This window comes from Rhododendron vialii, chromosome 3a (genome assembly GCF_030253575.1).
Source record: "Rhododendron vialii isolate Sample 1 chromosome 3a, ASM3025357v1".
In the NCBI taxonomy this organism is placed as follows: Eukaryota; Viridiplantae; Streptophyta; class Magnoliopsida; order Ericales; family Ericaceae; genus Rhododendron; species Rhododendron vialii.
Genome location: NC_080559.1, coordinates 8,867,767 through 8,883,412, shown reverse-complemented (window position 1 = coordinate 8,883,412; position 15,646 = coordinate 8,867,767). Strand labels below are relative to the sequence as shown.

At 37.8% G+C, this 15,646-nt stretch overlaps 1 protein-coding gene across 1 annotated transcript; it reads left to right on the top strand.

Moving 5' to 3' along the window:
• Nucleotides 1-599: 599 nt before the first annotated feature.
• Nucleotides 600-14,500, top strand: LOC131320395 (uncharacterized). Its single transcript, XM_058351097.1, has 11 exons — nucleotides 600-769; nucleotides 2,294-2,620; nucleotides 3,953-4,030; nucleotides 4,171-4,748; nucleotides 6,787-7,419; nucleotides 7,514-7,668; nucleotides 9,547-9,749; nucleotides 9,859-9,992; nucleotides 10,072-10,397; nucleotides 10,486-10,589; nucleotides 14,070-14,500. Exons 2-11 carry the CDS (start codon nucleotides 2,311-2,313, stop codon nucleotides 14,138-14,140), a joined length of 2,592 nt encoding a protein of 863 aa, XP_058207080.1. The 5' UTR covers nucleotides 600-769; nucleotides 2,294-2,310; the 3' UTR covers nucleotides 14,141-14,500.
• Nucleotides 14,501-15,646: the final 1,146 nt, after the last annotated feature.

Sequence of the window (15,646 nt, the reverse complement as noted above, 5' to 3'; positions counted from 1 at the left end):
TTCTAAAATAAGGAATGATTAATCGATGACGGGGCCTATCCGATTAGGTTCGACTTATGATTAATCATCGATTATTAATTAATATCCACCGATTAATCACTCGAAGGTGGCCAACCACCCTACTAACGTCTACCAACTTTTAAAACATTGATTAATTTTTGGTTGAATCATGAAAAAAAATTCAATATACAATTTAAATAGTTGACAATACTAATAAATGAATAGAATGGATCAAGTATCAAGTTTTGGCTCCCTTTGTAACTTGTGAAAAGTAAGAGAAAAGAAAGAAAAGTTAAATTTTTCCCTCTAATGGTAGATTGGAGAAAAAGAGGAGAGAAAATAAAAGAATTCAAATTTTGTGAATAGTAAATTTTTTTTCCCATTTTCTCTTTTATTTCCTTCCCCCCACTTTCCATCATTTTCCCTCGATTCCAAACAACTTTGTTTGGAACTTAAGGAATGGAAAACTAAAAAATTTTCTCACCTTTTGATTTGGAAGAAAAAGAGGGAAGAAAATAACAATTTTAAATTTTAAGAATAATAAATTTTCACTCTTATTTTACTTTCAATCCAGACTTGATTTCTAGATGAACGGTCAGATTGGCCGCTCAGCGTCCTTCGGCTGAGGTGCCGCTCGGCAGGGTTATTACCTCTGTTCAAATTCTCCAAATTTATCCAGAACGCTTCGAGAGAGATTGGAACCATGCACAGAAGCCAATTTTCTGTTCGATCAGAATCAGAAACCAGCCCGAAATCTTAAATCGAACAGGTACGGCCACTCTCTCTCGATTTTCTGTTGCCTTTGTTTATTCAAAACGGAAATTTGAGATTAAAAACACACTCCTTTGGGGGGTGAAGGGATGTCCGATCCACAAGCCAGGAGTGAATCCATTCCGGATTCAACTCCAATGTAGACGTTTTATATAAATTTTAGTAGCCCTAGTTTTTAGCATTTTGGGGGCATGAAGTTGTGGCATTCTAGGCTACTGCCCAGGCCCGGCCCGGCCCTAGACTAAATCACTCCCTGTACAACCACTCCAAACAATATCAACCACGGCGTCGTGCTATTGACCACACTCAACGAATGTAGTAAGCTCCTAGGTCAGATAAAACAAATCAACGGCATTGTTATGTACCATCTGATTAGTAGGTAACTAGGTATTGGTGCTAGTGTTTGGGCACACACGACGGATGCTCAAGTGATGAGAAATCCGCGATTAAAGAACCATTTAGTAGTGATAGATCATAGATGCATGGTCCTTGAAAGAAAAAGCGTAAATGCAGTGGTGGACGCAGGATTCTTGATGCGGGGGGACTGATTTTGAGTCACATGTATTCATAAATTAACCACAAAATATCATTCTCAAATAATAATGACACAATTTTGAGGGGACCTTTCTTCATAACTTTTACAAACAAAACCTGAAATGTAGTAGTAATATTGCGTTAATTGGGAGTAGAGCCTGGCTAGTGATTAAATTTTACACTTGTTTGTGAGAGGGCTTGTTGAGAATATAAATAATGAAGTTGTCCCTCTCTCTAATAGCGCAAGCTTGTAGATGAGTTGGAGGAGAGCTTGGCACATGCATAGTGCATGCCATTCGTATGCAAATTCAACAAATGCCATCTATCCATGGCAATGTAAATATCTAGACGCCATACCACATGTACATAATTGGATATAAAGTTCTAGTTTTCTTGTTCTGAAGTTAATTGAAGAAAAAGAATTCTAGTAAATACTGAGAAACACCCAAAAACATACATTACAATAAATCCACGTGATTCATCATCCCTGGATATTTACTGTGCAGTTCAAGATAAAGTACTTTCTAGGAGCCCATTGAAGAGTGTTATAGCTGTTGCCATTTTGTTGATGGGGAACCACCATTCATCGAAGATCAATTACAAGAGAACTATATAAGCACCCCAACCATTAAGATGGTAGTTTCTAGATTCTGGTATTCAGGCTATCGAGGGAAACAGTTGGGGAGTTGCTCAAAAAGTGGAGCGATTAAAATTTAAAGTAACTTGTTTCCAAATTTATCCTGGAAGCCATAGATGTTAAATGAACCATAAATAAATCTAAATGTCCTTCGAATATTATGTTAAAGTAGAAAAACTTATCAGTTTTTTTTTTTTATCAGCGTAAAAAAAAAAAAAAAAAAAAAACTTATCAGGTAGAGGAAGAACTGAAGAAACCAAAATGGGTTCTCCCTTTGTATGTTAGTTTGGATGCCATCCATTTGCATATCCAACAAAAGCTGTGATGAGACATTTTCTTTGATATTTACAGATACATTTGGTGGGACAATGAATTTTCTGCTGCGGCCTGCTCAGACTGCTGCAGCAACAGCAGCAGAGCAGCCATCTGTTTCCTCAAAGTATATGACTGATGCAAACTATGCTTCAAAGGATAGAATGATGCAAACATTGGGGGGTCTTATGGCCGAAGATACATATCTACGGAATTCCAAAGCTGAAGATCAGGGGAAAGATCCTACTGATGGAAATTGGGGTGAAAATGGAAGCGTTATGGGAGCGAGTTCGAAGAGTGACACTCCCATTGTAGTGAATCACATCGACGTTGCTGAAGATGAAGGATGGATAACTATTCTGTATAGTATGTCCTCGTCATCTCTCTAAGTTATTTCTCTAAATTGTTTAATCAGGTTCTAGCATACATACATGTGTCTGCCTTTTAATCCACTGCCTTATAAAGCCAAGCTATGAGAAGGTACATATCTTTTCATTATGTCCATGCCTTTCTGTCCACAGCAAGTAGAATATGACCAATTTTACGACTTTGTGTAGGGTTGCCATGTAATCCTGTGAATGAAACCTATCCTTAATAAGTGAGCGTAGGAAAAGCACACGACCCGGTCTATTTCTCTACTAAGGAGCACCACAAGTCTTGAAAATTAAAAAGAAATAAGATATTGAATATTGATGGATTTACTTTTTATGCCTTTTTAGACACGTTAGGTCAAACTTTTGTTACATGGTGTCTAAGAGTTCCATTTGTCTATTTTTCGTAGCCAAGGACAGAACTACATTTCGTGCTTCTTGTTATGTACTTTCTACGAAGCATCAGATACTCTTCTACTGATTGAAATGTCCAAAAGGGGCAAAGAACAAAAGAAGAACTCCATGATCTATCCAATATTGTATCATTATCTGTACTGAGTTGACTATACATATCTTTATACATCAAATGGAAGTCTTATGGATAGCTATATCGTAATATTGGCTATCATATATATTACTAGTTGGGGGCTTGTCTAAGGCCCCGTTTCACCAAAAAGTTGTAAACCACAGCTTTTTGGGGCTTTTTCTTGGATATATCCAAAAGTATTTGTGTAAAAGTCTTAATTTTTTACTCTTCCGATTCCTCTCGTCGAGACAAACCAATTATACATAAAAGTTTGACGCAAAACTAACAAACGCGGAAAAAATTTGAATAAGGACAAAACCAAAAAGTTGTGGTCGGAAACGGGGCCTAACTAGTCATATCAGATGCATACAAGTAACCTTCTAATGTGTTATGGCAGTCACACCACAAATTGTATAGAGTCCATGAAACATTGTTTTCCATGACTTTTGAAATCTATGAATTTCAAGAGATTCCAATTTCCAGCATAAGAATTAATACAGTCGATCTTCGAGTAGAACTCTCGTACTGGTATATGTTTTCATCGTAATTCCTTTTGTATTAGTTCTTGGAGTTCATATAGCTGGTTTTTATTGTTTGATGAAATGCCCAAGACTTCAAATGACGTTTTGGCTACTACATGTCAAAGAAGTGCAGCTTTTTGTTATGTCAAGTCCTAGAGATAAGTTTCTGGTGCTCTACGTCTTTTACATAATCTCTTGAGTTATATAAGAATTAGCTCCACTAAGGTGCTAGGATTTATTTTGTCTGGAATTAGATCTGATGCCTGCTTGTATTTTTTAGAGGAGCTTCCTGATAACTGGAGTGAAGCATCAGACATTCTCTCATTTCGCTCACTGGACCGCTGCTTTGTTTTTCCTGGTGGGCTTTCCTTCTTGAATTTGGAATTCCTTGCTTTTACCGCTGACATGTAACATGATTTCATATTGGAGTATTTTTCAATCTGTTGCTTGGAAGGCTCTTTTATATCAGCTGAGATCTGAACTCCTTTCTTATTCTAGGTGAACGAGTCCATATCCTGGCGTGTTTGTCCGCATATAAGCAGGATACAGAAATAATAACCCCTTTTAAAGTTGCAGCAATGATGAGTAAAAATGGTGTTGGAAAAAACACTAAAAAACAAAATGGAAACGTTGGATACAAGACTCATACTACTTGTGAAAATGGGTATTCAAGTCCAGATAGTCACGACATAGATCAGAATGGTGAAAACCTTTTAGAAGAGAAGATTGACGCACCGAAGGATATTTCTTCTGGTGAATCTCATCTTAGAATGGAAGATCACAGAAGAAAAACTCAGGCATTGTTGCAAAGATTTGAGAATTCCCACTTCTTTGTTCGAATTTCAGAGTCAGATGAGCCACTTTGGTCTAAGAGAAATTCTCCTGACAAACCTCTTGAATCTTCTGAGATGATCGCTGATAAGGTCTCTGCAGATAGTACAGGAGCCAGGAAAACCACAAAAAGTAGGGGCTCCCAAAGTGCAGTTATTGATAGAGGAAATTTTGATGGTTGTGTATCTAGTGGATTGGCAAGAAATGCCGCCAAGTGTTGCTCCCTTTCAAATGGAGACATAATGGTATGTTTCAAAAAAAATTTAGGTTGATTTTTCGTTTGCTGCCCCCATAAAGAGAAGAAGGATGCAAGCATCAATTTTCCTCCTTTTCTATTACCAATGTGATCCCTGTGTTTGATACTTAGCTTAGCGTACTATTGTCTTTGTTTGTCTTTCTTATGTGATAGGGAGCTTATCTGGTCTTTAACCGGATTTATTTGGCTATTACTTCATCAATTTAAATGGAAATTGGTTCAAATTACTTTTATTTCCTCATTGATGCTCAGTTCCTGATGAAGAACATTGTTCAATCTTGGACCAATGTAGACTGTACATTCTGGAATCTTCTCTAAGAAATTCAAATAACATTTAGAAGAAAATATTGTCAAATCTAATACAAGCCTTAACTCGTGGGAAACAGATGAAGCATGTAGTTGAGGGTTTCCTTTCCATTTTGGACCTTTTGGTATTCGGGTGGCATTCCCTTTATTCCTTTCTTCAATCAAATGTTGTTATTTTCTGTGACAAGATTGGTTGCACTTTGGCTCTTTGTTCACTGAGCTAATGTTTCAGTAACGAGGACAATGGATGAAGATCCACTCTGGTTATTTTCGTGCATGGGACACACACTGGGAAATGTCCTAGTTCATTGGGGGGGACCAAAAATGCTTCTTGGTAATTGTGTGCCCATAATATTTCTTGTGGTCTTGGTTGAGATTTCTTGTTTGAATCAGAGTAATTCTCTAAGGCAATGCCTATCGCCTTGTTTATATGCTCAATGGTGATCGTACCGGATTAAAAAGTAATATAAGATGCGATGACTATTTGATTCAATCTGTCATGGATTGCACAAGCAAAGGCGTACAGGTTATTGTTGGCAAGTGTCAACAACAACAACCTTGCTCTTTGAAAATTTGGTAGAATCTTGCATGATTAGATTTTGATTGGAGAATTACACTAAAAGTTGATAGTTGACGATCTTTATGCCTGAATAATTGTGGGTCCTAACCTTTCAAACTGTCGCGCTGTTACGATATTGTCTTATGCATTTCTACTTGCGTATTGTGTTTTAAGATATTCTAGATGTAATTCCCTTTTCCCAGCATCTTTATGCAGATGAAATTTTTTTAGAAAAATTGTGTTTTGAGTACAGAAATAGTTTTCTATATTTTGATTTTCATTATTTAGTTAGGAATCATGCAGAAATGGGTACTGCAAAGTTTTAGTTCCTGATTTGGGTTAATTTGATTTTCCTTTTTCATATTTGCTTGTCAACAAGAATTAGTAGTTTCCAGAGTTCTCTAGAAGTCAGAACTAGGTCTTGGTCAAATCTTTTTGTTTTTGATAATTTGTGAGATTCAATCTCCTATCTTGTATTTTAGGTTTTACTGGCAAGTGGTTGTCTTTTGTTATTATATTATTTTCCTAGGGTGTTACGGGTCTCGTAAGCACTGTAAGCCTTAGGGCAACTTGGTTGTCTTTTAACAACAATAAGGAAAACAAAGAGCTTTCTCTATATAGTGTGTTTGTTCCCGTGTTTCAATAGGCCTCCCTTTTTGTCCATTCTGTTTCATTTTCCCCTCCGCAAACCTTAATAGCTTAGAAGCAGACCTTATTCACTCATTCACAATGCTCAAAACCTCCCATTTTCCCTTTCCTAAAAGCATAAAACTCTGAAATTTTGCTAAGTGTTAGCCCTCACCCACAAGAAACAATGGCCCTAAAGACCAACAATGCTGTCCTACATCAAACCACCCTCTTATTGTAGTTTTCTTTAGCTTCATAGTCCTCTCCAAATGCTTCCTCAACCAAGGCAGATGCTCATATATTTTAGAGTCTTGATCCTAATTTGCATTGGCAATGTAGAATTATACAAGAGGTTAAACATGTAGTAAGTTGAGAAAACATTTTTAAGCAACCATCTGCTTTATTACTAGTGTTTAGAATCCCTGTGTGTATTGACTTTTGAGTGTTCAATATATATCATCCCGTCATAGCAGGATGATATTTGGCCAGAGGGTATCTTATTTTCATTTTGTGTTCTTTTTTTGGAGAAATGCAGGTGCTTTTAGAGGTAAATGTTGGCGTTGATTTTGTCAGAGATCCTGTCCTGGAAATATTTCAGTTTGAGAAATATCTGGCTAGAAGTTTGCCTAACGAGACTGAAAACAACTTACTATGTGCAAATCAGGATCCTTGTGGGGACCTGTTGAAATGGTTGCTCCCATTGGATAATTCTATTCCCCCTCCATCCCGGCCTTTATCTCCTCCTACATTGAGTTCCAATTCATCTATTCGTAGCACATCGACCAGGTCAAACTTTTCTGCTTCATCTGGTTCCCAACTCTTCTCTTTTGGTCATTTTAGAAGTTACTCCATGTCCTCACTTCCTCCAAATACGGTATCATCTCCATCTGTCACAACCCCCAGTTCAAGACCAAACACTGATTTGGAAGACTGGGACCAGTTCTCTTCTCAGAAGTCTGTGAACAGCAAAAAACCTGGGAGTAAAGAGCTTTTATCCTTTCGAGGTGTATTACTAGAGCCCAACAGATTTTCCGTTCAATGCGGATTGGAGGGAATTTACATACCAGGAAGAAGGTGGAGAAGGAAAATTGAAATTATTCAGCCTATAGAAATCCATTCTTTTGCAGCTGATTGTAACACAGATGACCTTCTTTGTGTGCAGATTAAGGTGGGGTCTGTCTGATATTTTTGTGATCAAGTTGTTTGAAGACGCATTTGTTAGTTTTGTGACACTAGATTTCCGACTTTTACTTATTTTGCAGAATGTTTCTCCTGCCCATGCACCAGATATTGTGATATATTTGGATGCCATTACAGTTGTTTTTGAGGAGGTATCCAAAGGTGGACCACACATTTCATTACCCATTGCATGTATTGAAGCGGGGAATGGCCACAGCTTGCCAAATCTTGCCCTCAGGTTGTTTTCTGTCTATGGAATCTTTACTTATGATGATTGATTGTTTGAGGATGAGTTTATACTTATGTGTACATCTTTTGAGCAATGAATGGAATGTTTAATTGTCACATTATTACTCTAGGCATTTTGATCTGAGTTTGGTAAAATTGAGTTCAAAGTTGATCAATGGCAGATACATGTAAACAGAGACATAATTAGTCAGTTATATGTTTGTGTTCTTTGAGACATAATTATGCTTTTTCATGGGATCTTTTGTCCTCTATTACGATAGTAAAGTTAATTGTAGTCTGGGATATGTTTGTGTTCTTTGAAATAGCGTCATGCACATCAGGACCGAAGTCACCAAACTTAGCCTCTTTGTCTTGAAATTTGCATATTCTTAGATGATTTTATTTAATAATTAAAATTTCAAACAGTAGCAGATCTAAAACATATTTGTTTTAAAGGTGATGCAAACTTATAAAAAATGTTTTGAAAACTAGTCAAGATATGATATATCAATCTTATTATTGTGGCAGCTGAAATCTGAGTAAATGCGACGACTGTTTCCATATCCAAGTTAAAATAAATGACCAGTGAAGACTATTGTTGTCAAAGTATTTTGGTGGTGGTGGTGTTATTTGTTGTGATGAAAGATGTGTCATAGTTAGTAGGATCAAGTTTCGTTACAACAGGTCTACCTGTACTAAACGAGTAAACGCAATACTTGTCCAAGTTACTAGATTTGACATGGTTAATGGGTCACCTTAAAATTTTCTTGGAGGTCATTGCTACAGAAAAGACGGTTGTCCTTATTCCAGAACACCTCAGTTGGATTAGTTCCAACCATTTAATTTGTTTGTTATTGAAGGACTGACTTTGAGAAGGCCGAATTTGGTTTGGAAAGACCTTGCTCATTTTCTAAAAGTGGATAATGGGGCTTCTTTTGTTAGAATCTGTTTTTATTTGATCTGGTATAGGACCAGTTGGGTTTACGGACTTTTAAGGGATTGTCTGAGTAATCATGGGGTTTCTTTAGGAAAAAGCTGGTTCGTCAGAAGGCATTCTGAAGTCTAACTTCTTTCGTCAATCATATTTTGGCTGTTTGGGAATAAGTTTTACCTGACACAAAACTTGATGTAATAAATATCTATTTAGGTTTCTTTGCTACAGAGAGACAGAGTAACTATTCAAATTCATATGTTACTTTTCTTAGAATTCTTCTCTTCGCCTTATTTTTTTCCTCTGGGTTTGGTGAAGAGTCCATCTCCCGGATTCAACCCTATGTATCCCAAAATGGCAAATTTCTGACCAAAATTGGATTCAGCAATGTTTGGTCATTGGTCGGACTTCATTTTTTCCCCTTGGTCCGTAGATACCATTATCTATTTCGATCATTGTATGCAGTTATATCTGTCCAGGGTACAGATCCCTGAAGTGGCGCAAAATCCATCCATCCACATAATTGTGACGACAAGGAGAGAAGAGAAGGCTGCTGGGGGTTTATTTATTTTAGTTTGCATTTTACCCTTATAATTAACACATTGTCTTTGAGGGAGGCTTGGCACCATTTTCTTATTTGTACATGGCCATAGAACATATTGTTACAAAGGACACATAAACATCCCTTTCCTTCTTGCTCAGACCAAATACGTTGAAAGATGGGTTTTTGTCCCCGTTGTTTTTCCCTTCCCCATCCTAGCTTGTTCTTCAAAATTTCCATCCCTGCTACCAAAATAAGCATGAAATTGGAGAGAACTTTTACTTATGACTATGTACATTGGTGTACTGTGGGTGGGTGTGGGTGTGGGTGGGTGTGTCATGTACATATACAACAGAGAGGCTCATGTTATTGGATCCTCAGTTGCTGCTTGTGCTCAAAACTTATGTTTTATGCAGGAGAGGTGAAGAACACTCTTTTATTCTCAAACCAGCAACATCAATGTGGAAGACTACCAAGGGTCGCGTAGAAAGAAATCAGTCATCACATTCACAGGTTGGACCAAGTTTGAGTCTGCCCATCACCCATTTGGAAGGAAAACAGAATGCTTCAACTGCTGATCAGTATGCGGTTCTAGTATCGTGTCGGTGCAACTATACTGGTGTTTATATTGGCTTTTCGTTGCTCTGTTCTTGGGAATGAAAAATCCAATGGAGTTAATTGATCTTATTGTAACTGGATGTTTCGTCTGTTTCGTGCATCATGTGTAGAATCAAAATTGTTCTTCAAGCAACCAACTAGTTGGCGACCGCGCATCTCAAGGGATCTTATGATCTCTGTTGCGTCTGAAATGTCAAGACAAAGTCCAAGTCCCAATGAAAGAGTCCCTCAGCTTCCTGTTCAGGTTTCTTGTGATTCTTGAAGAGTAGTTTTGACTAGCACTTAGGGAAATGTTTTTTTCGTAACTTTATTCAATTTTTCAGGTCTTAACTCTTCAGGCTTCCAATTTAACATCTGAGGATCTAACATTAACAGTGCTTGCTCCGGCCTCATTTACTTCACCTCCTTCAGTGGTGTCCTTGAATTCTTATCCCTCGACACCAATGAGCCCATTTGTTGGTCATTCTGAGTTGGCAGGAAAAATGAATGGTGAAAGAGGAAGTTCAGCAACACAGAGGCTCACCGCAGCATCTCTTGCTTTGGAAAATCAGAGACATAATGGAGACGGTGCCGTACCCATCTCTGATGTCCTTCCAAGTACTGATTTGGGTTGCACGCATTTATGGTTGCAGAGTAGAGTGCCACTAGGGTAACGAATCACTCTACTCTTGTTCTTCTTCGTTTTAGTACAAATCTATGAGATAGACTGTTGATTAAGTTTATTGTGGGTATACTAGATGTGTCCCTTCGCAGTCCACAGCAACCATCAAACTTGACCTACTCCCATTGACTGATGGCATTATTATGCTTGACTCGTTACAGTTTGATGTTAAGGAGAAAGGTATTTTTCTGCTTTTATCTTACACTTAGTTGGTCATTCCAGAAGTCCAGGCTTTAAACTTGTTTTCTCAAACTCCAACCATAATGGTCTTATTGCACATAGAGTACTAAACATTAGAAAGATTCAAAGATATTAGCAATTTTTCTAGTGTGCTTATTTTGTCAATACTTAAGATAAGTCTGAGATTTGTTAGCATGACGACGTACAGTTAGTACAGAGGGTTTTAGCTGCTATATCCAAATGACTTTACAATAGCAAAGTCACAGAGTGTAGAGATACTGAATATATGCGCAGAATAGCAATGTGTTCAAACTTGATTATGCTTAATAAGGTAATACGGTTTTACTTAGAATCGTTAACTTCTTTACACACTTCTGTGGTGGGGATGTGGTTAGAAATTATGAGGGTGTGGAATGAATTTTCCAAAAGAATTTCCCTGTAGGTGGGGAATGGTAGGAGACTAGATCCTTATTGTGGTCATAGACCTTACGTAGTTATCCAGAACTTTTTCGATTTTCTAGATTGTAGTGTGACTTTGACCACCTTCTCTTTATTGACCTAAAGCTAGGGAACTGAAGGTACCTCATACGATCTCTTTTTTGTGTTGTTTGAGTTATGCCGTGTTCAATAAGCTTCTAGCTCGATAGGGCTTTTCTCATTGCCTAAGAAAGTTGGACAGAAAGAGTTTAGATAAGGAATGCCTTACGTTTATTGATGATACCTTTTTTTCCCATTGGTACGGTACACACCCATTACCGGTGAGTTTTTGGATACCGTTTCAGATTTACACTGTGCAATTTGATTTATTCACATTATTAGTGTTTTTATATACATCTTCAGCATTCTAGTATGGTTTTTCTCTTGATTACTAATGTCAGTTTTTTGTTTGAATTAGTGAGCATTATCAATGAAAATGTGCTACCCGAAATGACCTCTCTGGGTCCTCAAAACAATTATTGTAATATAGAAATGCCAATTGACAATAGGTTGAAATGACAAATTAATGGTTCCTTGATTCCAGAGAAAAGCAGGAGAGTAGATGACTAGGTATAGGCTGTACAACTGCGGACTGCAGAGAGCTTGAATGTGGGAGAAGTTCTGAACATGTGATTGGTAGACTCATTATAAGTTGCCGCTATATGATGGTAAACTGGCTCAAGTTATAGCTGGAAACAGCCGAAATAGCCGGTAAATGACGGTACATTGCCGTATTTTAACCAGAATGGAATTGTATCTTGAGTGTACCAGATTTCTACTCAAACGGTACATCTCATACCAGCCTGTACAGGACAAGATTCACAACCTAGGTTTGGACAGAATGTAGAGAGAATTGGAGGATGTCAAGTTATTTTGTGCAGGTTGGAAGGATCTTGCATACTTTTTCTGCCTTCTTTTTTTCTTTTTCGGTGGAGACAGGATTGCTTTTTTCCTATTTCGTCTTTCGTGCAGTTTGCAGGAGACTTGCTCTTGGCTATGTCTTTGCCCCCTTAAGGCATTATTGATAGACGAGCTGGTAAACTAACCAGGTCTTGGCTTGATATACGGTGAGTGATCGTAGTGGCGTTGCTCCGACCCAAATGTGGTTACCCAAACAAATTAAATGCCCAAAATGTGATGTCATTTTTGCCCCCTGAAAAGTTATCCAAGGGATTTGTCTGATCGTTTCTTCTCTGTCCCACTTTCTCTCATGCTGTCTCCTTCTCCCACTGCTTTTTTGTGCCCCAGTTTTGGCATCATCTTTATTTTCTGACATGAGAGTACATCCAGCATATCCTTGCTGAGTTTCTGGGGGCTTCCAACCCTCTTCTCCAATTGTTCACCTTATTTGCGATGAAAAGCCTGCCATCCGGTGAGAAGGATTGAATTGACAGAATGACTTCATAGAGAGAGATTTAGAGAAATTACTCCTTCGACGCAACAAAGTGGCTGGAAAGTTTGTGGTTGTAAGTTGTGGGATTCTTTGTAGATTATTCTCTCTCTTGCAACTCGTCTTTGTCAAAATGTGGTGGGCCTTGGAACTTTTCTCGAGGGACCTTTTTACCTTTTACATACTCAAAAGAAAACAAGTTGAAAATGTTTGGCTTTCTTGATTTATTCTTTGCTAGGCAAGGCACTTCATTTATCCTTTTTCTTTTTATTGGCACAATAATGTTACGCATTGGCTCTTGCTAATGAGATATCCTTTGTTGCATGGACTCGGTATAGTCCAAGCATCGGATCCATCTCATTGCCATCCCAAGGACATGGGAACATGCTAAAATACCCAATTTTTAATAGTTTATTTTATTTTGTTGGGTAATTGGTGTTTAAGAGGTACCTTGGGGCATTTCATGCATATCAGAGGAGAGCTATGCATAGGTCATGGTAGACTGAGAACACCTCGGTTCTCTTTGCTTGTTTTCCTTAACGCCTTGTATTTGTCATTGAAACTCCGCAATCCTCCAAGATGCCTATGAAAGCTTGTGAATTTTGATGCTCTGGTCTTGTGTAGTCTTGATCGTAGCATTATAGTGTTTAGTAAGGATCTTTGGTTTTAGTGACTTTGGTCATAAAGATAGGCGCTGGACCAAGGTTGATGGTGTATGATTGTTTTGGATGTTTGATGGTGGACGTGATGGATAAGTGGAGACAGTGGTTTGTGACTGCGTTCATGTCAGTTGGCCTTTTGTTCAGTGGTTGTTGGGGTTTCTTTGCAATAGAAGATTCTGGGAGACTTGAGAGATGAAAGGTCCACTACTGATGAGATTGAGAGACTGATGTCAGATTGGACCACTAGGGAGACCAAGAGGACCTTTTTGCACTCTCTTGAAGAGCACATTCGTTTGTTCCAAATTCAGCCTTTTGATGGAAATGGAAGCGCGGATGACATTTTTTTATGTATTTTCACTTCTTTCTCAGAAAGTCGATTTGTCATATTTACAGTTGACGTCTCGTATTCATTTTTTTTTAATCTCATTAAAAGCAGCCAACTTTAAAATTGTTGAATAGCTTAATATAAAGTGGGGCCCATCTCCTAACAGGTTTAGCTTTTGAGACAATTGGTAACTTAACATGGTAGCAGAGCTCGGGTTGGGAGAAATCTTGGTTAGCAGAGAAATCTCTCTGTTAGCATTTGTTCCATGTTTGCATTCTATTTCTCCCTCATGTGTTCTGTTTCGTTCTATCTATTTGCATCTCCACGTGCAAGGCGGGGTTGCACAGGAGGGACCGAGGGAGGGAGGGTGTTGACTAGCTTAATATAGACTATTGGGCTCATTTCCTAGTAGCTGAAGTTTTGGGGACAATTGGTAACTTAACAACTATAAAAAGATATGATCTGGATACGTCTTGTGTTTGATTTGAAAGCTCTGTATGATTCATTATGTTTCATCCCACCATTTGAAACTGTTGGATTTTTTTCCATCATCAATTGACATATAAATGGTTGGATTGAATTGTTAGAAACCAAATTTTACAGAGAATTCTTTTCTGGCTTAACAGGGGTGACATATGTCCCTGAGCACTCACTGAAGATAAATGCAACGTCCAGCATTGCCACAGGGATCATTTAAGATATGGTTAGTCCAGAGTTATCCTTTCCTGGACTTCTCTTCTATAGCAGGAAAAACATCCTAAAATTGCTGCTTGCACATTATTCCACCACAGAAATGCTTCACTGTTTAGAAAGACAACCGAGGTATACGTCTTTTGTTCCTCTTGAGAGCCCGGAAATCTAAGTGTGAATTTTTTCAAGTAGGAAGCCTTGTAGCTAGTTTTGCAACACGTGATCTGGAAATCTTATTTGTTGTGTGTCCTTTGACCTGGAAAGTCAAACGTGTACCTATTGTTAGATGAACTGTATCCAAATCGTGCTACCCTGGTAGGGATCATATCTGAATAAAAGAAGAGAACACATCCAAAGTTATTGAATCTTGTGGGATGGTCTTGTCATCATTAAGTATGATTCGAGTCCCAGTTATTTGAGGTTATAGATATTCAGCAAGACATATATGCATGCTTTTATCAGGCCAGTTTCTGCTATCCATTGTTTTTCTTTCCATTTTCTGGTTTGGTGTGTTGATACTTGATAGACAATAGTTATGGACCCTCTTGTTAGAACATCCACATCTGTACGGACCAAATCATACTCTCAGAAGTCACTTTTTTATTTTAGCTAGCTACTCTTTAGAATATTCTTTTTTTTGGTAAACAGCTAGTCTTTAGAATATTCATTGTATCGGTCTCTCTATTATGCATCTATAGTCTTAATATATTCTTTCTTTTTTCTTTTAATATTCTCTATAATTGTTGTTTGTTTTATTGTTTTTAAAAGTAGCGATCAGTGCATATAACAAAATAAGAGAATGGGTGTGGACCCTACATGTTCGTAATTCACATACTTTATATGTGAGAATTTGTACAAGTCTATATCATTGTAAAGTTTTATGTTCCCGTTTGTAAGTGCTAGTGGCCGTGAATGTTATGTCAAAAGGAGCAACCACGATGATGAAAGAGGAGTAGGCGTAGGACGTACGGATGTGTACAATGCACATGTTTTCAATTCATGCAACATGATTAAGAGTGTCCTTCAACTTATTACTACTTCATAGTAAAAGCAAACATGGCCAAACATAGCCCCAAACTTGAGCCATTTATCAGTGAAACATTTGATATAAGTAGCTGCACCTGGGTCTTGCCTTTTTCTTCTACAACCAATCTTCCCATCCATCCCTTTTCTTTCAGGAAGATGAACTGAAAACACAAAAAAATTGCCTGAGTGAAAGCCTCCTGAAAATTGCGACAAACTAATTCTAGGGGATGAGAGAAGAAAAAATAAGCCAAAAATGGATATGTTCCAAATTTAAGCCTCTCGAACGGGTAAAAAAAACGGTCTGCAGTAAATGTCACATCAGTTTGGAGGAAACAGTTTTCTCTTAGGTACGAATCATTTTATTAAGAAATTTTACGATACCTGTCCTTTATTTAAGTGTGTACGACACACCCTTAATCCCTTCAATGTGGTTTAGGGAGTCGAGGGAGATATAACATATAACAAAATAAGAGAATGGAGTGATGAG

Excerpts from the sequence above, each read along its gene's own strand:
- LOC131320395 (XM_058351097.1), top strand. The coding sequence starts at position 2,311 with ATGAATTTTCTGCTGCGGCCTGCTCAGACTGCTGCAGCAACAGCAGCA. Across the intron at positions 4,031-4,170 it reads CCGCTGCTTTGTTTTTCCTG|GTGAACGAGTCCATATCCTG; the intron begins GTGGGCTTTCCT and ends TTCTTATTCTAG. Across the intron at positions 10,590-14,069 it reads GTTTGATGTTAAGGAGAAAG|GGGTGACATATGTCCCTGAG; the intron begins GTATTTTTCTGC and ends CTGGCTTAACAG.